This window comes from Myotis nattereri (assembly GCF_964212035.1).
Source record: "Myotis nattereri genome assembly, chromosome: 12".
Lineage (NCBI taxonomy): Eukaryota > Metazoa > Chordata > Mammalia > Chiroptera > Vespertilionidae > Myotis > Myotis nattereri.
Window position 1 is genome coordinate 56,035,481 of NC_138087.1, and position 24,671 is coordinate 56,060,151.

The 24,671-nt window shown below is 50.7% G+C and overlaps 2 protein-coding genes across 2 annotated transcripts in view; one reads left to right on the forward strand and one right to left on the reverse strand.

The window, feature by feature from the left end:
- Positions 1-524: 524 nt before the first annotated feature.
- On the reverse strand, positions 525-14,800 carry IGFBPL1 (insulin like growth factor binding protein like 1; the record flags this gene model as incomplete). Its single annotated transcript, XM_081102973.1, has 5 exons — positions 525-652; positions 2,078-2,231; positions 4,418-4,534; positions 5,465-5,574; positions 14,359-14,800. 4 exons carry the CDS (start codon positions 14,798-14,800, stop codon positions 2,082-2,084), a joined length of 819 nt encoding a protein of 272 aa, XP_080959099.1. The 3' UTR covers positions 525-652; positions 2,078-2,081.
- A 6,590-nt stretch (positions 14,801-21,390) lies between these two features.
- The window catches only part of LOC308528375 (stimulated by retinoic acid gene 6 protein-like), a gene marked incomplete at its 5' end in the record, with an annotated part of 32,495 nt that continues 29,214 nt past the window's right edge, over positions 21,391-24,671 (forward strand). Inside the window, one exon of the mRNA XM_081103995.1 lies at positions 21,391-21,557. Coding sequence (XP_080960121.1) covers positions 21,391-21,557 — 167 coding nt within the window. The remainder of the gene's footprint in view (positions 21,558-24,671) is intronic.

Here is a 24,671-nt window from a genome sequence, read left to right on the forward strand (position 1 = left end):
GCCCTAGTGTGAAGCAATGGTGTTTGTTTTTGAGGAAATACCATTTAAAAAAGGACACTAAGCCCACACTTCCTGTATTTTTTCCTGTAGGGCCATCTTACTCTAGGATGACAGGGCTCAAAGAGACACAGGTAACATCCAGTCCAAATGCCACATTCACAGGTGAAGAGTCCAAGGCCCAGAGAGGGTAGGGACCTGTCCAGGTCACACAGCAAATGAGAGGTCAGGCAAAGGACAGAGGGACCCTCCTCCTCGGCTCTACCACACACACTAAGTCACAGGGCTCCACCAATCAGCTGCAGACAACTGAGGTGAAAGGTCACAGCGCACACCCCTCGTCTAGCCCTTTAGAGTTACAAATACACCACGACATGCTCCCTTCCCCCTCACCCCGCCCCCGCGAGGGAGTAGTTAAAAAAAGAATTCTCTCAGAGCAATTCATTTCAAAAGTATAAAAAAACCACGTGCAGTCCAGACATTTTCCCCGTGTTTGCCCTGCTAAAAACTACATCTGCATAAGAATCTAGTTTGCATCTAGTTTTTAAAAAACATACGAAAGGGGTCATCTACAAACAGTTTTTCCAACTTGTCACACAGCAAAACCACCCACAACTTGACTTTCCCATCATCCCGTGATCATGCTTCTGAGACCCTGGAAGAAGAGAGGGAAAAGAGTTAGAGGACAGAAGCCTGCTCTGTCACAGTCAACTTCCTGCTAGCTGGGAGGTGGGGGAAATGGCACTCCTGGTAGTTTCCTGACGTTCACTTTTTGGTTTTCTGTGCATCCCTATAGACCTGACATAAGGCCTTGTACACAGGAAGTGTCTAACAATAGTGGCTAAATCATACACATCACAACCACAGCAAAATCCTAATGCTTTTCATATTGTTTCTAATTTTTCCTGCTATTGAAAAATTGTCAGTATGCCTTGGTGACAGTGCCTGTTCACAATTATTCCTGCTGTTCTATAAGATAATGCCTCCCTTTCGGATGGTTGAGCATCATCCCATGCACCTAGAAGTTGCTGGTTCGATTCCCGGCCAGGGTACATGCCAGAGTTGTGGGCTAGATCCCTGGTAGGGGGCAAGCAGGAGGCAGCCAATCGGTATTTCTCTCTCCCTCTCCCTTCCTCTCCCTCTAAAAAAAAAATTAATAAAAAACATATTTAAAAACACATACACACACACAAATAAGATCATGCCTCCCTGCCCTCCTCCTCCTGTGAGAGGAGCAGACGCCGGCCACCCCTCTAAGGCTGGATGTGGCCCTGTGACCTGCTCTGGATACGGAGTTAAGCAGATGTGACAAATGTTGAATCCGAGCAGAAACTTTAAATGAGATTGAGCGCTTGGCTTGGCCTCTTGCTCGTCCCCTCTGCCACGAGAGTGGACATATTCCACAGCGGGGCTGCTCCTCCAGCTGGGTCCCCACATGGCGGGGAGCCACGCCAACCTGCCACCTCGACATGGAATGTGAGGAGGAGATACATGTTGGTGCCTGTGAACCAGCGAGGTTTGGGGGTTGTTAAGCAGAAGTTGGCTAATAAGGGATTCGTTTTCTAAGTTCACAGTCCATCTGTTGGTGGGGGACAGCTCTCACCCGGGTGACTGAGGACTAGGGCTCGCCTGGCCCAGGGAGACGCTGGTTCTCTGCAGATATGCTGCTAAGAGACACAGGGAGGAACCGGGACACAGACGATGAGGCTCATGTGTCTTCTCTGTGGGCATGTGGTGCTGTCACATGGCTGTGTCTGCTGTCTTGGTGCCTCTCTAGGGGGATCCGCAGGAAACACTCCACTCAGCCTCAGAAACAGAGAGAAACCGCCGGTCCTCGTTACCCTGTGCATGCCTGTAACGCTCACAGCTCTTGATGTGCATGGTAGGTGGGAAGCCCAGAGTGATATGTGCATAGAACACACTAGAGATTCTACCTGCTGTCGTATGTTCCTACTCTTGTTTTGTATCCTGGTTTCCTGCGTTTTTTTTTTTCTTTTTATTGCACATCTTTATAAACCATCTCAATCTCTTGGGGCACAGGTGTATAAAATACAAAAAATGACTTAGAACATGTACTCACTCTGTCACATGCGGTCGTGTGGAGCTGGGAAGCGAGGGGCTTTGTACGTGCTCAGGTCGCTAACCGTCACCTTGCCGTGGGACTGGGCCTCCCCAACCGCATTGGCCGAGTGGCACTGGTACACTCCCTCGTCTTCCTTTCCCAGAGGGTTGATCTAGAAATAAAGCAAACAAGTTTATAGTTCTTTGTGGCACAGCAAAATCACTTCCTTATTGAGTCTTGGTGATACCTCTGAGCACTTATTCTTTTCAAAATAAGCTTGAGCTCACTCTGTTTCTCTTCTTGCCTTGGCTGCCAACGAAGAATTTAAATGTCTTCCTCAGCACCCTCTATCGTGGCTCTCATGTTAATGTTTCCTCTGCATCCCTGCCTTTTACTGTGAGCTACCCCATCCTCTTATTGAAAGGGAGAGGTATAGATCAGCAGTTCTCAACCTGTGGGTCGCGACCCCTTTGGGGGTCGAACGACCCTTTCACAGGGGTCACCTAAGACCATCAGAAAACACATATATAATTACATATTGTTTTTGTGATTAATCACTATGCTTTAATTATGTTCAATTTGTAACAATGAAATTGGAGGTCACCACAACATGAGGAACTGTATTAAAGGGTCGTGGCATTAGGAAGGTTGAGAACCACTGGTTATAGATTATAAGGAAAATATTGCAAATGAAAAGAACAAAAATCTAGTGCCCAAGGAATGGCCCACAGGGGCTCCCAAAGGAGGCAGCCTTCACAAATTAACTCCAGAGAAAACCTTTCCTCCATACTTTTTGTAAGAAAGTTTGGGAATGTTAGGGTCACAGGGCCCCTGGAAGCTGTCTAGCCTAAAGCCCTCTTTTTACAATTGTGGACACCGAGGCTCAGATTTGAAAAAGCCACGGACCCAACTGCATTCTGAGTTTCTGAGCTGGATGCCGAGGATTCGCCAAACCTCGTAGAGATGGTGGCGAAGTGGGGACAACACCCCTGAGGGCACCCTGTTCCCAGGCCCCTGCAGAGCAGATCCACAGCAGTGCTCTCCTCTCTTGCTTTCTCTCGTTAGAACAACCTCTATCAATGGCGAGTCACTCTACAGACGGGGGAGGATTTATGCACACCGTCTCGTTTTGAACACTCGGTGATCATGGGTGAAGGGGGAGCATCATTACCCTCATGCTACAGGAGCCTCGCAGGTAAGTCACAGATGGTTAGAATCAAGCGGCCCTTGGACGCTGTCCAGTCCAAAGCCCTCTTTTTACAGTTGTGGACATTGAAGCTCAAAGAGTTAGAGCAACTTGGCCAACATGAACCCCTGTCTCATCACTTCATTGCTCCTTCAAACACATGGCATTCATTCCCTCATCTTAGCAAAACTGCTGCAAGTGGCACAGAAAAGCTATGAGAAGATGTGAAAGTTAGCCTTCCCTCCTTATCAGCTATGTGGTCTTGGGCAAATGTATTAGTTTCCTATGGCTGCTGTAACAAATTACCACATACCTAGTGGCTTAAAGCAACACAAACTTATTATCTACACTTCCTGAGGTTGGAGTCCAAATGTGTCTCAGTGGGCTACAATCAAGGGTGTTGGCAGGGCTGCTTTCTTTCTAGAGACCCTAGGGCAGTGGTTCTCAACCTTCTGGCCCTTTAAATACAGTTCCTCATGTTGTGACCCAACCATAAAATTATCTTTGTTGCTACTTCATAACTGTAATGTTGCTACTGTTATGAATTGTAATGTAAATATCTGATATGAAGGATGGTCTTAGGTGACCCCTGTGAAAGGGTCATTCGACCGCCAAAGGGGTCGCGACCCACAGGTTGAGAATCACTGCCCTAGGGGAACATACCTTTCCAGTCTACAGGCTGCCTGCATTCCTTGGCTTGTGGCCCCTTCCTTCCATCTTCAAAGCCAGCAATGGCGAGTCATGTCTTTCTCCCACTGCCATCTCTCTGTCTGCCTCTCTCCTGCCTCCCTCTTCCACATTTAAGGGACTCTTGTGATTTCATTGGGCCCACCAGATAATGTGGGGTAACTTCTTTATTAAAGTCAGGTAATTAGCAACCTTAATTCCATCTGCAACCTTACTCCCCTCTTGCCACATAACAGAAACCATCCATAGGCTCCAAGGACTAGGACAGGGACCTCTTTCCGGGGCCATAATTCTGCCGAACACGAAAGATCACCTGCTCGCAGGGGTTATACTGCCGGCCCTGCTTTCCTCTGAGTTCTTCCGGGGGCCAATGAAAACTGGATAAGATCAGCTTTGAAACATGTAACATGTTATAGAAATATAAAGGGTGCTTTACAAGGGCCAGTCAATAGTAGCCAGTAATCTGAAACGAATGAGCTACTCACCAAAATCCAGGCTGTGGCCTCGTGGTCAGAAGGACCCCCTCGCACCTGGACAGCGATATTGACATGGTCCCCAGGCAGGTCCTCTAATGCCTGGGTGCCCTCAGGAGACTGTGTGACCTGAAGAGGACAGGAAAGCCAGGAATGGTTCAGAGAAAGCATTTCTGGAAACTACCTCCCACAGACATCCTCATTGTCTTCATCTTCCCACTGACGGGAAGGCCAAAACCCTGACAGCTCCTGTTCCTGTTAAAATGTTCGTCAGTCACTTTAAAAACCCAAATGCATATGCAGCCAGCACACTCTGGTGGACAGCAAAGATGCGGACACCAGCTCCATCTTGCAGAGGCAGGTCAGAGCTTCTCAGGGCTGTTGAGACGAGGCACAACCTATGCTAGGATCCGTGCTAGTCGCTCAAAAATTGATCGGCAAAAAGATCTAGTTTTGGAACAGGATGGGACTGTCTGCCACCAGCCAAGTCTTTCTAAAACCCAATCCAGTGGCGTAGTCTCCTACTTCATTCCAGCTGATCGAGGCTAGGTAAACAGCAGAACTTTCTCGACAGCTGAGTGGCCAAGAGAGCAAATGCCACAGGAAGGATGGCAACGGCTCTTCTCTGGGGAGAGCTTTAGGGTGAATGTTTTGAGGCATAAACCTGGAGGCAGAGAAATGGTATATAAGATATCCTCTGATCTGCCCTGGCTGGTTTGGCTCAATGGATAGAGCATCGCCTGCGGACTGAGGGGTCCCAGGTTCAATTCTAGCCAAGGGCACATGCCTGGGTTGCGGGCTCGATCCCCACTGGGGGGCGTGCAGGAGGCAGCCAATCAATGATTCTCTCTCATCATTGATGTTTCTCTCTCCCCCACTCCTTTCCTCTCTAAAATCAATAAAATATATATATAAAAAATAAATAAAATAAAAGTAAAGTCCTCTGATGATCCACATATGCACACAAACACACTTAAAAGGACAAAAAGCCTTTATCTGCCCCCCAAACACACACACACACACACACACACACACAGGAGAGTTCTGATATATAAATACCTTCCTCCACGTGATGACTGGGGGAGGCACCGCCCTCACCTCGCAGGACAGGTACACCTGGGCCCCGGTGATGTTGTGAACATTTCGGGGTGGGATGACGACCACAGGAGCTGGAAGAAGACAAGGGAACACAACCTTTACCTTGCCCGGACCCAGGACCCCGCTTCCGGAATCCCCTGACTGTGGTGAGCCTGCGGGGCCCGTCGAACATGGGGAGGGCAGTGGCAGACCAAAGCTCTCCACACACACAGAACAAACTCACAGGCAAGGCATCGTGGAGGAGAGTCTGCCTTAGACCCGGAGGGATGCCTGCGTGCTTCGTCACCCATTGTCTTTGCCCCACCAGCAGGAAAACGGGTTCAGAGAGAAAAGGCAGCTTCCTAAAGCTACCAGCCTGTCTGCGGCAGAGCTCGGTCTCACACTCCCTCCCAGGCCCCGGGTGCCATCTGCTTTTGGCTCAACTGCACGACAGGGCGTTGGGCTCCGGGAGGGGCTGGTGTTGCTTCACCCACAGCCGAGTCTACTAACAGATGGGCTTTTCTCTTTCCACATGGAGGGCCCTCGAAGAATAATGCCACCTAAGACAGCTGCATCCACCCTGGAGCTGAGACCCCCGCGGTCCATTCAAGATGCTCATTTGCATATCACAGACTCACAGACTCCACTTGGCCTCCCCCACCCCGCACACCTCCCCATCCCCAATGGCAGAACTGCTGGCCTGGAAGCCCTGTAGAGGCTGGGGGTCGGGCAGTGTGGATCTAGGCTGCTGGAGCATTACAGAAAGGAGAGGGAGGGTGTGGGTTCACTGGAGGGCACCGGAGAGTGTGTGGCTATCCGAGTTAGAAATCCTTAACTCGTACTCCATATTCTGCCCTTCTCTGCGTGCCTGGCATCTGCTCTACTCACACTGGGACTAAAAGAATCAAGTCCATGGGGCTTGGCCTTCAGGCTCTCCATCGGCCCCTCACTGTTCCTGCCTCTGCATGGCATACACCCCCTCCTCCAGAGGCGGACGCTCCCATCACGCAGGGCTGAGAGCGCATGTGTTCTGGTCCGGGACCAGAGGCTCTGCACCACGTTGACCTGCTGAATCATAGCCTGCCGCGCAGTCCAGGTGCTCCACCTGTCTCACCTGCACAAGAAGGCAAGCGTGGCCCACCCTCGCGTCTGGCCCCACGGTGTCCTGGGCCAGGTGAAGTGTGGGTCCCTGGCGGGAAAATGCTCTCTGCTGGGTTTCGCTGATCACGGGTTGTTGAGCTGATCTTATTATGTGATGAGTGTGAAAGTGATGGTTTCAGTTAACACAATGTGCAAGCGGGGGTCAGACGCAGGTCTGGTCAACAGACGACTGGATGAAGAAACAAAAAGAGCGAACACATTCATTCTCCTACTGCAGAGTGTACAGACTCCTGGGCTTTCCTGGTGACTCAAGGACAGCCTGGCAAGCCAGCCCGAGAGAGGAAAAGAAGAACAAAGGGAGGGAGACAAAAGGCTGGGAGAAAAGGGGAGAGGGGAGGTATAAATATTTCTCTCTTTTTCAAGTCCAGCGCGGCTAGAAAGCGGTCCGGTTCCTGAGTAGGGGCGACGGGGAATTGAGAAAATGAAAGAGACAGACACACATACAGTAGGGAAAGCTGGGACTGGATGGGACCACTGTCCTCTGATGGAGAGACAGGGACCCAGAGCCAATACAGCATGTTTATTTTATACAGCAAAACCCAGGAAGTTTTACTAAAGGTCAAGACAAAGGAGATTATGTGCATTCTTGGGTGGGCCTGAGTCGTACTCATTCCTGGTGCTTGGCTGGATTTAGATAACGAAACCCACCCCCTGGCACCTGGGCTGAAAGTCAGGCTGACAACACTCCTGCCTCTGGCAAGGTGTGTTTCCAGGACGTGGCTCTGCCAACGCCACTGGATTCAGCTGACAATAATTAAAGAAATGCCCATGTGCCTTCCCAGGCGCTCTCTACAGGGAGGAGTGAAAGGATGCTGAAATGAGGCTGGTCTGGCTCCTTCAGACAGACTAGGAAGCACACCCGTCAAGCTGGTGCCCAAAAAACTCTGGGGAACTATCTTAGAGCCACAGAATATCAAAACTAGAGGTCCTGACTCTCCCCAAGATCCTGTGCCTGACCATCTGTGATGTGCTCATTTAACCTCCAAGTGCATGCCTCTAGTGACAGAGAGCTCACTACCTACGGAGCCAGGCCCTTCTATCCTTGAAGGGCTCTGCTGGTAAGAAAGCTTGTCCTCATTGGAGCTAAAAACCCACTTCCCTGTAACTCCCGCCTGTTTATCCCAGGCTGCCCTCTGAACCCTACAGCCCCCTGGGTGCCCCAAGGGCCTCTAGTGAATTGAATACATCACTGCCCTTCTTCCCCCTCAGTCTGTCTGATCAGCTCACGCCTTCAGTTATGGCCGTCTCGCTGCCCTCTACCCACGTCGCTGAGTGTGCTCAACGTCCCTTCGATGAACCAAGGTCCTAGGCTTCTGACACCTTCCGATGCGCCCCGCCGCCTGCCTGGCTGCCACAAAGAACCACAACGCCCCTGCTCCCTGGCAGGAGCCCCATCTGCACAGATGACAAAGAGAGTCTGATGTATTCACATCCTCCTGCCCGCATCGCCTCCCCCCCGAGCCCAAACCGGTCCTGGAACGGCTCGCTGTGGGAACAACCAGAATCACGTCTTACTCCAAAGCCCTCAATGGATTCCAAAGGGACACTCAATCAACATGCTTTACTTTCGTTCATGTAAAGTCATAAATTTTAAATGAGATTTCATCAATCCCTTTCAGGTCTAAATGAATAAACCAGTAAATCACATTTCCTATTTTTCTCCTTGCATTTCCCTCTCCCTCTCTTTCAATAACTGCAATTAGGAAAGGCTGTCTTTGCCACTGATTTCACATGGCAGAAAATACCATTTCTTTTACAAAAGAGCTTTTGATGGTAAAGTGACATTCAAAATTTTATTTTTAAATTTACACACAGCACACGCCTCCTTTCTGGCGTACAGGTCTAAGTTCTGATAGATGCATACAGTTGTGTAACCGTCAGAGGACAGTCCGGTTAGCTAGAAAATTGTCCTCGTGTCTCTTTGTCATAGTAATCTGTTTTTAACGTTAACCTGTCTGATTTTACATTGAAAACATTTTTATCCATAACAGCTCTTTACAATCAGTCATCATCATCATCATCATCATCATCGTAACAATGGCAACAATGCCACCAGCTAACACTGAGCTGGCTGTGTGCTAGGCACTCTTCTGCTTACGGGGATTATTAACCCATTTGACCTTTCCAGCTCTCAGCAGCTGCCAGCCCGGGGAGCTGGGCAGGGTCACCCAGCCGTAAAAGGCGGGGCCAGGCTATGAGCCTGGGGTCTGGCTCCAAGCTCTGCCCTCTCCCTACATGACACATCCAGGTACACTACTCTTTTCACCCTCACACCAGCCCTGCATTTATCCCTATTTTACAAATGAGAAAACCAAGGCTCGGAAAGGTGAAGGGTCTGGAAGAACAGGGACCCTGAATCTATTAACCCAACACTGATTTTTATTTTTTTAAAATATATATCCTTTATTGATTTCAGAGCGGAAGGGAGAGGGAGAAAGGGAGAGAAAAACATCAATAATGAGAGAGAATCGCTGATGGGCTGCCTCCTGCACGCCCCCTACTGGGGATGAGGCCCACAACGGTGACCTCCTGGTTCATAGGTCGATGCTCAACCAGTGAGACACACCGCTGGGCTCCACACTGATTTTTAAAGTGAAACATTCGTTATTTTGTTTGGACGCCATTCCAGTACGAGAAAATTCCTTAGGGATTATGTTGGGGGTCCCCAAGAGAACCCCTCAGCTTGATGATTTTCTAGAAAGACCACACAACTCAGCATGGCTTTACTTACAGCTGTGATTGCAGCGAAAGGAGACAAAGCAAGTCAGCAAAGGGAAAGGGCACACGGGGCAAAGACTGGGAAAACCAGGTGCAAGCTTCCAAGAGCCCCTCCCAGTGGAGTCACAGGACACGCTAATTCCCCAGCAGCAAATTGTGACAACATGCAAAACGCCATCTACCAGGGACGCTCACTCGACACTCAGTGCCTTAGTGGGGGCCGGCCACCTGGGCTCCGTCTGCCGACTACACACTGAAGTTCCAGGCTCCCAGGAGGAGAGCAGGGGTGCAGCTCCCCTTCGTTCCGTTTAAGCACCGTGAGCACTGCTCTCAGCTCGGCATCCTCCTGAAATCCAAGTTCCCAGACACCAGCCAGGGACTTCCCTGCCAGCAGGCCTGTCCAAGGATACACTGCTCTGCTGACTCTTTTCTGTCCAGGAATAAAACCCTCTGGGCATCGCCCCAAGGAAACAGCTCTTGTGAAGATACCATTGAATGGGTGATGTGTCCTTAACACTAGCAGGTCATCCCCAGTACTTCTGTCCCCAAGGGCTCATCCAGGTGTGGCACTGGGATACTCAACCTCATGACTACCACTGGCAGAAGGTTACCAAGTTCAAATCCTGTCTCGGCCACACCCCCGTATTATGACTTGGCCTCAGTTGCTTCTTCTTTAAAATGGGCACCGGGGTCAATTCTCCCTCCCATCCCTATATGCTGCTGTGAGGAACAATTACAAGACTCCTCGCAAACTGTGAAGGCTTCCATGGAGGGACCTGAGGACGAGGCAGGTGGTGCTTCCCCCAGGATGGTCTCCTCAAAGATGCCTCTAATGCAGTGATGGCGAACCTTTTGAGCTCGGCATGTCAGCATTTTGAAAAACCCCAACTTAACTCTGGTGCCGTGTCACATATAGAAATGTTTTGATATTTGCAACCATAGTAAAACAAAGATTTATATTTTTGACATTTATTTTATATATTTAAATGCCATTTAACAAAGAAAAATCAACCAAAAAAATGAGTTTGCTTGTCACCTCTGACACGCGTGTCATAGGTTCGCCATCACTGCTCTAATGGGCTCTGGTGAGCAGACCTATCGGAGAGTCCTCTCTGGAGGCCCCAGAGGCCATGGCCCTTCCTCGGGCGAGCCCGGGGCAAAGCCTCACCGCTGCCAGAGCTGCCACACTCCTGGAAGAGCCAGGCTTTCCCGTCTACCTGCCTTTGACAGGAGTCAGATGGCTTTCAAGAGGGAGGATGGTGCCTGGCCTGTCCAGTCTGAACGTGCTGGCTTTGTCTTTCTAGCCCTTCCTTGCTCAATACTTGTTTTCTTCTGTTCATGCCGGCAACAGCCCTGGAAATGCTGGGACAGCACAAATCTACCCACCAGGTAACAGAAAATAGTCACCCAGGTGTGCCCCAACAAAGGCAGCAGTGGGTGGGCAAAATGGTACCGAGGGAATCTCAAATGCCCAGCACAGGAGCTCCGGGGAGTTGCGAAGCATTTCCTCCTTATCTGCACATGAAGACAATGACTTTGGCCCTGGTCCTCCAGGGTGAAGGGAGAGAATGAATGTGACTGTGTCACTAACTGTGGGATCTGTGCAAATGAAAGGGACCGATGTTATTATTATAGCGTGTGGTGGTCCGCGCACCCCACCCTGTCAGCTGTGTCCTTGATGGCCGGAATGAAAGATCTTCCCAATGCCTCTGAGATTTCTTTCAAGCTAATGGTGCTAGGGAAAGAAAGAATATCAAAAGTCATCCCCCAGGACCCCATCTGCCTGCAGGAAAAAGCGCCCCACCAAGAGTTTAATGATCAACCCGCAGAACAGCCCTTGTAATTTATGCTAATAGTCACCTTACCACGTAGAATGAGGAACAGCTTAATCCTGCTCCCCTCAGCCTGCGCCCCCAGGCCCTCCCTGCGCTTGAAAGGCTTTTGAGCACGAGGCCCCCCTTCTTTGTCCCTCTCACAAAGTGGCATTCGCTGCCTCTCCTGGTTACCTGGTAACACACGCCTCGAAAGACATATGTCTAAGTGGAGCTGGACTTCCAACCGAGGTAGATTTTCCAAGACTCGGGAGCTTAAGAGCTTATTGAAGCTTCAGAGGCTTGGTGTCCTGGTGGGCACTGGCACAGGACGCTGCTCCTATCTAATTGAGCTTTCGAAACAGGACGTCAACCTACTGTGTGCAGGAGCCCACCCCCTCCCAATGTTAGCAATTAATCAGAGCGCGTACCTGGAAGGAACAACACAGCCTTTCAACATAACGACAGCAATAACCACAGAATGCCACGCCTCCTTCCAGCTGAGAAACAGAACCAATCGTTCTGTATAGAACAAAGCTTTGCCCCTCAGCCTGGCATTCAGGCTGGCAATGACCTGGCCCTAAACTCTGGGTGGGCAAAACCGTACCAATGGTCCCTTGGTACCGTTTTGCCCACCCAGCACCTCCGCCTCCCTCACTCCTCAACCTGGGAATTTTCTACTCGTCCTTCAAGGCTCCTCTCATAGGCTTCCTCTTCTGTGAGGCTACTCCTGTTCCTCTCAGGAGCCGTCACCCAGTACTAAACAGGGGAACCAGCAACAAGCCTTGGGGGCGGAAACAGGAGGGTAGATCCAGACTAAGAAACCCTCAAGACTCAAGAGTAGCCAATCTGCGCCTCAGCTTTCCCTTCTATTAAATGGGAGTGAGTCCTGGCCAGGATAGTGGTAAAACCGAGTAAGAAGATGAGATGCAAATATACTTACTGAATATATTCAAACAGCAAATAATTATGCAGAGGTGGGAGCACAGTGGGTCTTCAATAAACACAGGAGGAAAGGGAAGCATTTCAGCCTGAAAACTGTTTCCTAATGCTCCTGAGAGGCATGTGTAAGAACACCTCCCCCGCCGTGCAGAACTTAATACAAATTTACGGAGGCTTCGCTCTGTTAAAGTGGGAAGCTCGCAGAGTGAGGGGCAGGCGAGGAGCTGGGGAGGGGTGGCTTTATTGCCAGTTTTGAGGCAGAACAGCTGCTGCAGTGACTGCGCCTGCTTCCCTTCAACCAGGGTCCCCTGGGGGCATTGTTAAAAGTGCTCCTGCTGCATCCTCTGAATAGAGGGGGGCTTTAGGCAGCACAGAGTGAGGTGCCACCTGCCTTGGTCTAGCGGGGTAAGAGCCTGTCCACACCTTCAGGCCCCACCAGGACACAGGGGCAGGGGCCACACTTTACATCTCAGGACAAGAAGCGACGGGAAGACAGGGCCGGATCTGTCGCGGCTGACAATTACTGGTGGGAAAGGAGAAGTAAATTCCGGGGAGGCCTGATGCCTGTCACTAATGGGATCATTAAAAGCAGCTTCTGTGTTGCCTCCATTTGGCTCCACGAACATCTTTTCACTGGGGCTGGTGCCTGAGGTGCGCCTCAGGGCCCATAGATCAGAGTGGAGGGGCTGTCACATTTACTTGTCATTGGGTAATTTTCAGTGAATTAGGGGTATGGGGTTTCCATCTGCCATCTGGCCTCCCGCTGGTAACCATGGCAACCACCACCTGCCTAACTTCACACAATCAAGTCCTGTCCTGAAAGAGCACAGAACAGGGTGTAGGGGACCTGGGAGTTGGTCAGGCTTTACTGGTCCCCCTGGCCGGTCCCCTGCTCCCCACCCCCTGTCGCTGGCTCCTCCTCATAATAGATTTGGTCTAAACATCTTAAATATTTTTCAAGGCATCTCTCTCTCTCTTGGGAACAGAATACCACTCCAGGGAAAAATCATCTGAGACCTTCCACACCAGTACATTCCGGGGACCTGGTCAGCATTTATGTCTCCTGCATGTGGAGTGAAAGTGTTACCTGTCTGGAGACAAAGAGAACTGCCTGTGAATTAACTGCTGAGGAAAGCAGATTGTAAAAAACGAGTGACAGGAACTAGAAAAAGGAAGGAGACAGGACTGTTTAAATGCCACAGGGCAGAAACAAAGGGACCTCAACAGTGGCTCCACAGGGCTGACACGGCCCATGGAGGAGAAGGGACCAGCCCAAGGTCATTCAGGGAACCAGCAGTACAGGAAGTGCCGGCCAGCCCTCTCCTGGTGGGAGCCCCAACTAGGAATAGCCATTGGTGACTTTCCTGTGCTCCAAGGAGGCGCATGAAACATTGTTTTCATGTTCCTGGGACAGGAGCCTTCCCACCCCATCTCCAACACTGGTCTCCTGGACATGCATCTACTTGGAATGCTTTGGGGAAAACAATAATAGAAACTTCCCAATGCCTGTTGAGGCATTCCCCCACCCCCAAAGCTTCCTTGTTGGAGCTGAAGTCACTACACTGACCTAGTCATTTAGCCAGAACCCCAAGCTGGACTCCTGGGGACTCACCCTAGACTCTCCACCTGCCCCTCCAGGCAGCGTAGAAAGGGGCAGTTCTCCAAAATCTAGTGGGCTGGCAGAGTGCATCTCTGGGTATTCCTTTACTAATGTTTTGATTTATTTTTGTTTGATTTTTTAAAATTATATAGAGAGGGTGAGCAGCAAGCGCACCCATAAACAACTGTATTGTAATGCTAATGAGCTTTAAGTTTCTAGGTTCCAAGCAATGATTAATTTTCAATTCCTTTAAAGTGGGACCTTCCAAATTGTATTAAGCCTTAGCTCCACAGAACCTGGGTCTGCCCCTGCGGGCACTATAATCTTTTCAGAGCCTAGGTCTCCAAAGGTCTTACTTCCCCGGAGTAGTTCCCGAGTCCTGGTCTGGAGGTCCTCTCCTCCTCCTCTGGCATCTTCACGTCCCTTCCCTCTCCATCCAAACAGTGAGGACCTGCCACTCCCAAACTCCCCGTCTTGTGGAGGAAAACATGCTATGAGCTTGGTAAGGGAGGGCGCAAGATGTGAGTTCCTGCCCGTCTCCCTGAGCACCCTGCCGGACGAGAAAAACTGAGGCTTCGACACCGCTGTCCATCGAGGTGTGGGGGGGAAGGAGGGACATACTGCGGGGCGGAAGCCGGACTCACCAAACTCGCAGGGGCCGTCGCGCACCTTGTGCAGGTGGCCAAGGTGCCTTCCAGGAGCGTGCCGAGCGCGCAGGCGCAGTGCGCAAACGCTGGGGTAGGAGCGGCCGTCGGACCCGCACACCGCGCCGCGCTGCGCGCACACGCAGAGCCCGGTGCCCTCGGGCGCCACCCCGGCGGCGCGGCTCGCGCACACCAGCTCGGGGCCGCAGCGCGCGCCTGCCCGGCCCCCGCAGCTCGCGCCCTCGGCACCCAGGCAGCGCGCGCAGCAGCCGCACTCGTCGCGCGCCGGGATGCCGGGCGCGGGGCAGCGCGCGGGCGCAGGACAGCGCTCGGGCCGGCACGGACCACAGTCGGGGCGCCGGCCGCCCGCGCCGAGGAGCCCGAGGCCCAGGGCCAGCGGCGGCAGCAGCAGGAGCAGCGAGAGCACGGGTGAGCGTGGCATCGTCCGCTGCGGGACGGCAGAGGCGCCTCTGCTTCGCTCTCCGCGCCGCGCGGGAGGCGCCGCCACTCCGCCCCGCGGCTGCTGATTGGCCGGGCCCGCACCGCGGGGCGCCGCAGACGGCCGGGCGGCCGGGGGCCGGTGCGGCGCGGGGGGCTCCTGGCCGCTCTGCAGTCGGGTCCCGGAGATACTGGCACGCAGGCGGGGCAGGAACTTGCCCGAAGTCGCTATGTAGTCTGTTTTGTACATACGGTTTCCAGATCCAAGGCCGGCTCCAAATATTATGCTCCTTAATCCTCTCAGAAGGATGCGCCATTTTATTTTGCATTTTTCAAAGTTTTATTTTTAAAAAGGAATATATGGTTTAAAATGTCAAAGTTTACAAATGGATGTAATGATGTCAAGGGGGTTTCCCCTCCACCCAATGCCCCAGACCAGCTTCAACAGGGCACACGTATCAGGTTGTTGGTGTGTCTTTCCGGGAATTTTGTATGCCTATAAAAGTGTCATCACACAGCCCCCTCTCTTTAAACACATACACACGCAGCAGCATGCCCTGCACATTATTCCGTGCTTGGTTTTTCCGCCTGTCGTTTTTCCCAGTTTCCCCACTTATTATCATCTTGAAATCAGGCCTCTCCTACAATTAGTGAAGCATCGTTTAATTAGCTTTCCCCCCTTAATACTACATAAAGTCGTGGTGCATCTCATGGTCAGGAGTGATTTGGGTTATAATGAGATATGGTGATATATTTGGGATTGGGTTCAGGCTTTTAAACTTCACACAGCGTTTAATTGCACAAAAAATGCAGTTATCCAACCCTGAGCCTGTGATATCTGGGCGGAGAAAACATTCCAACGCTTTGAAGATGATTGGCATCCATTTCCTTTCTGAAACTGCCCAAAAGCCTATAGCCCAGTGAACTCTGGTTCCCAGAGAGCCAGTTAACACTGTGGGCAACACTTGTGGGCCCATAGAATTATGGGGGAAAGTGAGGATGGAAGGAAGTTGAGGCTTGTCTATTGTCTGGCAAGGGTTAAGGAGGCTTTCTGGAAAAGGTGCTCCCTAAACTGAGTCTTGGGGAGACAGTAGGAGTTGTCTGGAAGGAGGGCAGAGAGAGGGAACAGTGTGTCTGAAGGCAGGAAGAGCTGAGAGAACGCCGTACAGTGGGAAGCGGGGAGAAAGCTCAGCCCAGCTGCAGAGCTGTGTGGGGTGTGGAAGCTGAGGAGGCAGGAGGTGAGGCTGGAGAGGACCAGATCATCGGCCTTTGCTGGCTTGCTTGGTACGGTGGAATCCAGGCTTGGTGCTGGTGGCGTTACTGTCTGACAGGCAGATACTTTAAATGTGGATGGGGAAGGGATAGCATGTTCCTGCCAGGGGCGGGGCAGAGGATGATAAGTCTGCAGAAAGTCTTTCCTGCTTCTCCATTCTTCCCTTCAGCATCTTTTCCTATGGCTTCCACCAAACTGCAGTTTGTTGTGCCACCCGTGCAAATCGCCATCTTGTGGACAACCCAGGGATTACAGATCTGGGAATGATGTTCCTAATTCATTAGTTTGATAAACATTTTCTAATAATACAAATGAGCCAAAGTGCTGGGACAAGGCGCTCTCGGTCCAGAGGAGAGAAGAGAAATGCATACAGATAGTCACCCCAGCTTCAGTTTGGTTGGCCTTCATTTTAAAGGGTCCCCCTCCTGGGGCTCTAGAAATGGCCTCTGCAGGGTCTGATCTGCTGCTCCTGTCTGTCCCTGTGCAGTACCACCTCGGCCGTTCGTCCAGCCTGCCTTCTGGTGCAGTAATCTCTCCCCTCCTCAGTATTCCATCGGAGATAAACTGAAAAGCACCAAAACCTCCCTAGAGAGGATACTGTGCTTAAGCCAGGATCTTGGCCGACCTGGGAAGGAGGCACAAGATGTGTGTCTGTCCTCAGGGACTAGCATACTTCTTGGCACATGGGTGCTTTGTGACATGAGTGAGGGCAGGAGAGGTGGGTGGCACCTGAGAGGTCAGTCCAGCTTTCCTGTGGACTTACCCAGAGTTGAGTCTAGTCTGTGACGATAAATTGAGGTCACATCACAAAAGTCACTGAATACTCAGCTAAGGAGTTTCCTTCTGCCAGCAGGAGGAGCCAGCCCTGTTTGCGACAGAGAAGGGACAGGAGAGGAATATAGGTTAGTTTCATTGTTTTTCAAAGAGAGAAAAATGTTCTTAGTCAAAGTCATACCCACCCAGAAAGCTGTCAATATCACTAGCAAAGAAATTGCACTAGGTCTTCCATATATCTTGGTTACTTTGTTTCTGAGCTTAATAATTAAGCCATAGGTGTACAGAATAAATAGAGGCTGTCCTGTGATAAGCTCCCAGCACTTGAGAGACAAGCATTGACTTTGTGATGAACAACTGACTTTCCTTCCGTCATGTCTCCAAAACTCTGAACCCTGCTGAACACAGGGCTAAACACAGTAACCCTTCCTAACCCGAGTTCGGGTGTAGTCAGTCATCTCTTTCCCACTCGTTGCCAGCTGCCTGCAGCATCGTGACCTGGCTCCTGGAAAGAGGTCTCTAGTGGAGTGCTCTAGGGCTCTGTTGTATTCAGCTTTTTATCAATAACCTGGATGAATTCCGCAAAAGTATTCAAATGCCCCAAAGCCTTAAACAGGAATCAGTGCACATTGGATAAGAGAGGCAATAGATTAGAATGGTAGAGACAAATCCAATGGTGACATATTCTCCGGATCCATGTAAGTTCTATGTTTTGATTCAACACTAAACTGAGAAAGTATGGGAGAGGGAAAATGAAATCTATTACACAGGCTTGACTTCCGGTTCAAAAGGGGTCATGTCAGCAGCATGGTCACCCCTTAGAAATGGGTCCTTATTACTATGGGTGGAATTTTCCTGAACTTAAACACTTCATAACAAGTGTCTTAGTGTTTCTCCCCGTGAAGGTAGCTCCCTTCCCAACCTCCCCAGGGCGGTCAGTGCAGTTCAAAATGACTCTTCCTTAATGGTGTGACGAGAGGAGTTGTGAGAAGAACTAGCATGATCAGAGTTTAGAATGTCCATCTGAGCCTGAGCAGTGGAGCCAGGAAGCATCTGGCAGGTGGGCGCTCCCCAAAGGGACAGCATCTCCGTGCGCCTGGAAGAAGCAGCACTCTGCAAGGCTTTTCCCGGAACGACGCGGCATGGATGCGCCAGGAGCTGCTGCTTCCAGGCACAGAGAGGGCCCGGCTCCAGGGAAAACACATTTGCTGTTTCTTTGTTTCCAGGCATCGAGGAAGAGAGTGATGTTGTACGCGATCTTTATATTTCTGTCTTTTTCATTTTTCTTCCATTATTTTCAGTTTTGAGAACCAGCACCTATGGGGCCTTCCCCGTACCCCAGAGACGTCATGCTGAATCAGGTCGAGTCGTGGCCTCTTAGCCGCTGTGATCTAGCAGGGGAGCTGAGACCTGGACGCCTGAACTGTGACGTGACTGTGTGGTCGCATGCAGCCAGGACCGGGCAGAGAGCAGGCGCCCAGTAACAGCTAATGCCACTGAGCACTTACTGCGCGTGAGCCCCCCCCCCCCCCCCCCCCGAGCGTTGTATGTGTATTAGGTCACTTCAACTTCACACGTCCATCAAGCAGGTGTGCCTTACCTCAGGTCAAACTGAGGCTCAGCCAGCTTAACCACGTACCTCGCCCAGAGCTACTCAGCTAGGAAATGGTGGAGTTGGCCCCACGGGCCACACTCTGAACCACTGCACCAGGCTGCTTCGCCACAAATATGCGTTAAATGCGTTAAACAAATGAAGGCCTGAATACATGCTGTGAAAGAGATGTAGACCAAGCCAGGGGAAATAAGATTATACCTGGTGGTCAGGAGACACTTCATGCCAGATATGATGCTTGAGGTAGGACTTCATGAACAAAGACGATGGTGGGGAGCAGAGGTGGAGAGCGTGTTCTGGGTGGGAGTAAAGGGATCAAGGTGGGCAAACACCAATGGCCTGAGTTTGTCAGTGATGGTGCCTGCTCACTGCCTCCATGACCCTCTCCCACTCCACCAGAGCTGCTTAGATCAGGGGTGTTATGGATTGGGTAGTGTCCCCCTCAAATTCATATATTGAAGCCCTAACCCCAGTACCTTAGAATGGGACTGTATTTGGAGATAGGACCTTTAAAGAGGTAATTAAGTTAAAATGAGGCCATTAGGGTAGGCCCTAATCTAGTGATGGCGAACCTATGTCAGAGGTGACACGCGAACTCATTTTTTTGGTTGGTTTTTCTTTGTTAAATGGCATTTAAATATATAAAATAAATATCAAAAATACAAATATTTGTTTTACTATGGTTGCAAATATCAAAAAATTTCTATATGTGACACGGCACCAGAGTTAAGTTAGGGTTTTTTAAAATGCTGACACGCTGAGCTCAAAAGGTTCGCCATCACTGCCCTAATCCAACCTGACTGGTGGCATCATAAGAAGAGAAGATTAGGACAGACAGAGACACCAGGGATGCACCTGCACAGAGGAAAGGCCATGTGTGGGCACAGTGAGAAGGCAGCCTTCTGCGAGCCAAGGAAAGGGGTCTTAGTAGAAATCAAACCTGCTGACACCTTAATTTTGGACTTCCAGCTTCCAGAACTGTGAAATAATGAATGTCTGTTGTTTAAGCCACCCCGTGTGTGGCATTTTGTCATGACAGCTCTAAGAAAATGAATATAAGGGGTGTGGGATTGAGCCAAAGACAGAAGAGCATAGACTAGCCTGTGTCCTACCTGGGGGAAAAGATAAACTGGGGTAGATCTTTTCTCCTGGTAGTTAGACCTGGGAAAACCCTGGAAAGGAGCCAGTGAATTTTGCGGGTAGAAGGTGAAAGGATGATGTGAGCTAGAGTCAGGACAGTGCTGAGTTGAAACCAGGGGAGAGTGGAAATCATAAGGAAGCAAAGGGACTGAACTGCAGAGAGAAGAGATTGAAGCCAAAATACCAAGAGGCAGAGAGATGAGAGAAAGAGAAACCCATTGGCCACGAGAGGGCAAGAACTATTCCCAAGAACCTCAGTTTCCAACACCTTCCCAGGTTGGATCCCAGCCCTTGCCGGAGAGTAATAGGAAGCCCCTTTAACTCAGGGCAATTTGAGTGGATCTCTGTTCCTTGCTCCTGAAGATCCAGAATAAGCAACTTTAAAAACCCTGTAGATGTGTGTAGGAAACCAGTGGAGATTAGGCTGGAAAAGAGGGTTAAAGCAACTTCTTGGGAGGCTTGGATTGGAGTGCTCGAGTCGGGAGCGCAGAGTATGGGACGATGCTTGGCAGGGGTGTGACAGATCTGAGTTGTGCTGCAGGGAGGTGTATGTATGTATGCACTGAGCCTAGAGCCTAGAACAGCCGTGGGCAAACTATGGCCCACGGGCCGGATCCGGCCCGTTTGAAATGAATAAAACTAAAAAAAAAAAGACCGTACCCTTTTATGTAATGATATTTACTTTGAATTTATATTAGTTCACACAAACACTCCATCCATGCTTTTGTTCCGGCCCTCCGGTCCAGTTTAAGAACCCATTGTGGCCCTCGAGTCAAAAAGTTTGCCCACCCCTGGCCTAGGAGCTGCAAGGCCATTAGAGAGCTCTTACCATAGTCTAGACAGGAGGTGCAGAGGACTGGATCTGGGGCAGAAGCAGTGTGGATGGAAAATACAGTGTATTGATTAGGGTAAGAACTAGGTGCTATAGCCAACTCCAAAGTGTATAATGGTCCTAACATAGAATTTTATTGTTTATTCATGTAAAATCTAAACGGCTATTCCTATTCTCCTTCAGTGTTGATTCAGGGACCCAGGCTCCTTCCAGGTTGTGGCTCCACCATTCTGAACACCAACTCCATGCTGGCAGAAGGAAAAAGAGGAAGTGAACAAGACATACCCACACCCTGAACCCTCTGGCACAAATGGATGGATAAGAACCATCAGGAGGCATAATGAATGGAGAAGGGGAGGAGCCACAGACAACTTACGGGTGATAAAAGTGTGGTGGGGCCATAGACTGGCTTAGGAGCTCATGGATGCAGTGACTACCTGGAGTCTAGTTGCCATTAGGTCCCAGAAGATCATTTGGAAACAGGGTGGGCATTTAGAATCCATGGGCAATTATGGTACTTAGAAGTCTTACCACATTCTCCACCATATCTGTGGGATTCTTTTTTTTTTCTTTTTTTTTAATGTGGGATTCATTTTTAACTTGTCTCCAACCCTTTCTCCCAGCAAATGGGCGGCCTTGTTTCCAAGGAGAATCTTAAAATCAGTGAGTGGTTCCAGTTTCCTCGTTTATTGCTTGAGGCACAGTCCTACTGGATTGCTGGTAATAATTTTTACAGCCAGCTAGAGGCCTCCGCTGGGCAAAGCTCTGATGGCTCAGAGGGCCAGTGCTTATGGCAGGGGCCTACAAGAGACAATAAGGGCCCAGGAGAGGGGAAGTAGGAGGGAGGTTCCTGTTGACTCAGCGTGAGAAGAGGAGGAAGAGCAGAAGAACAGCCAGCAGCGTTCAGAAACAAGGAAGAAGGCCACCCACTTGCTTCGATTTCTCTGGTAAATATTTGACTGGATGTTTGCCTTTTCCGTGAGTTTTCTGGGTGCTGTGAAGAGAACGGGGTGGAACTCCGGACTGTCAGAAGCAGTCATAACCAAGAGGCTGGAGAAGCTCAAAGGACAACCCGCTCACCGGGGCTGCGGGTGGTGCTTTCCCACCGAGATGATTTCCACAGCGGAGAGGTGAGTTCCGAGACAAGGTGTAAGACCAGTCATGCTGGACAACCGAGTGTCCTGGCAGCTTCCTCCTCTGATGTTGGTGACTCATGGCAATTGGGAGAAAGGCCTGGTTTCGCTAGTTTGTAGGCAGGCTGGCACAGAGGAAAGAGTCATGGATAGGGATCTTGGGTAAGTGAACAGATTTCGTTCATCTTCCTTTTGGAGCCACAGAGTGGAGTGGGAAGAGTCCAGGCGTGGTGTTAGAGGACCCAGGTTTGAAACCTGGTTCTGCAGTTTCTGGCAGATCTCAATAAATAGGGAGTAATAACCCCCGTCCTTCTTAGCCCACAGCTTTGTGGAGATCACCGAGAACAGAATGTGACAGGACTTTGTGAAATGTAAAGTCCTGCCCAGATGTCAGGAATGAAGAGTTCTCATTCTCCCATGCAAATGTCTAAGATCTAAGAAAGGAAAAGACTACTTCAGATATACACAAAATAGAATCTTCGCTCTCTGGGGTTATAGTGTATCCATGTAGCTTGTCAGGGGATGCTGTGGAAGGCAAAGGGAGAGAAGGAGTCATGAGAACACGGACAGGCATCATGAGAGTCACTTGGAGAAGGAGATCCCTGCAGGCACAGGCACAGGCAGGAGGGAGCCAGAGAGCAGTGCATGGAAAAGGGCACATGACGGGAAACAGACCAGAGATCAGCTTGATGGACGGGGGGATGGAGAGCAGGGAGTCAGCTGGATGGGTGGGGGCATGAACTAGAAAGCCCAAGGGAATTGGTCTTTCTCTCTTCTCTCTCCAGCTGGGTTCCTTGGGCTGAGAGGGACCAGGGGAGTGATGTCCTGGAATATGGACTCTTAGGAAGTTGGTCAGAGAGTGGGGAATGGGTTGGAGGGGGGCAATGCTGGAGGTAGGAGACCTGGCAGGAGGCTACTGCAAAGTCCAGGTGAAGATGAGGGTGGCCTGGCCTAAGCAGGGGGCTGTAGGGATGGAGATGTATCTGAATTTGGTAGTGATTGGAGAGGTTGAACTGACTGGGCTGAATGGGAGTGACTTGGAGAAGGAGTTGAGGATGACTCAGTCTTTGGCTTAGACTAAAGGGTGGATGATGGTGCCATTGCTGAGGGGAGGGCCCCCAGAGGAGGAGCAGGTTGGAGGGGGTGTTCCGTTGGGACATGTTGGACTGGAGTGCCCGTGGGACATCGAAAGGAGATGACCAGGAGGCAGTCAATTGGCTTCCTGGTCTGGACTCAGAAAAGTTGGGCTGAACCCAAAGAACTTGGCCCACCTGAGGTGCCCGTGTGGCCTCTGGGCCCCTGACATTTATTTGACATCAGCACCATACTCCCCACGCATCCCTCTCAGGACCTTCTCTCCATCATGGTCATCTCCCTGGACGTGGGCTAGCTGGCCAGGGCCCTTCTCACAGGGCGGGCTCAGGCCTGAGCATGTTGTCAGACTTGTCTGCCCAGTGAAGATAAGGGGTCCCTGTCTTCTCCAAGGACCACAGACACAGAACCCTTTTCAATGTCTCAATGTAATTTTGTGTGTGAATATGTTTCCTGTGTAGAAAATATAACAAGGGTTCCAGTGATAGCTCTGCTGCTTTCTAGCTGAGTGACTTTGGGCATCTACTTCTTTCTCTCTAAGGCTCAGCTTTCTCATCCATGAAGTGGGAATAATAATCCGTGCTGCCTAAGTTGTGAAAGGATTAAGTGAGATAATCACCATAAAGGCCTTAGCTCAATGTCCAGCATGTGGCAAACCTTCAGTATGTGATAGTTATTATTATCATTTCATTAAGTGAAAAGAGATGAAAACAAATGTCGCTTTATTGGACAGTTAAGCATGGTAGGGAGTAGAAAACTGGGCTTCTGTCTTCTTCAATCACCTTTTCTTTCATGTCGCTCTCTCCACACTTTTCAGACATGTGTGAAAGCACCTGAAACACACCCTCTACAGCCCCCCTGGAGCCAGCCTTTCCGAGCTGTACCGTAAGCTCAGAATGAATGGGCAAGGTCAAGGCACAGGAGAATAAACAGAGATCTGGGCACAGAGGAGGAAGCAGGGAGGTTCTGGGAGAAAATGGAATAAAGACAGGCCAGACAATTGATACCTGATTTCTAATCCTCATGGCTTACGTTAGTGCCTGTGTGTGAGCCCCACTGTGGGCCTGTGACAGCCGCTCTCTGACCTTGCTCTGAGGATCCCCGAGGCCTGGAGAATGGGGATGCTGCGTCAGCTGTAACGCACCGTTTTTTCCCGCGGTGCCTGTAGCTTGGCACCGGGAAGGTCCCACCGCTGGGCCCCCGTGGAGAGCTCTGTTGCTGACCTGGCCGAGCTGATTCTGTTTCTATGAGATGGTTAACCAGCTAGTTCTGGTGGAGCCAGGGGACCCAGCCAGGGTATCCAGCTCCTTGGTACAGTGGCTCCCGTGTCTCTTGATAATGCTGGTGCCACCCCAGGAGAGCACCCCAGAGTCTGCTGGGGGCCAGGCTGCTGCTTGGAGTCCCCACTGCCACCTTGTGAAACTGTGTGTGTGGAGGGGGTAGTTGTAGGGAAGGTGGAGGCAGGCCCGAGAACCAGCATGCGTGGTGCTTCTCACTTAACAAAACACCATTCCTACTCCTTCTCTAACGACCCAGGGAAGCGATAGCATCACTCCCATTCTACAGACGAAGCAGCCAGGGCTTCAGGAGGAGAAATGATTCACCCAAGATCTCAAGGTGTCTGTCTCCAAATCCCGGCTTTTCCCTCCAGGCCGACCTGAGGACCCACACAAGCATAGAAACACCCGAGACACGCCCTCTGAGGCAGGGTACTGACCCAGAGCTGACCTTCCCTAGCTGCACAGCAAGGTCACAATGAATGGAAGAGGTTGAGGCAAAGAAGAAAACAGAGATATGGACACACAGAGAAGAGAGTCTCTGGACGAAAATGGAAGGGTGTCTTTCATTGTAGAACTTTTCCCTGATTCTCAGAGTCACAGAAAGTGACAGACGGAGACAAACCAACAGGCAATTAGAGAGCGAGGTAGACAGAGATGCAGGCGACTCTCTGGGGAGGCTGTCAGAGGCAGGCCTGAGGGCGATGAGAGAGGGGGGTGGGCCAAAGACACTGTCGGCAAG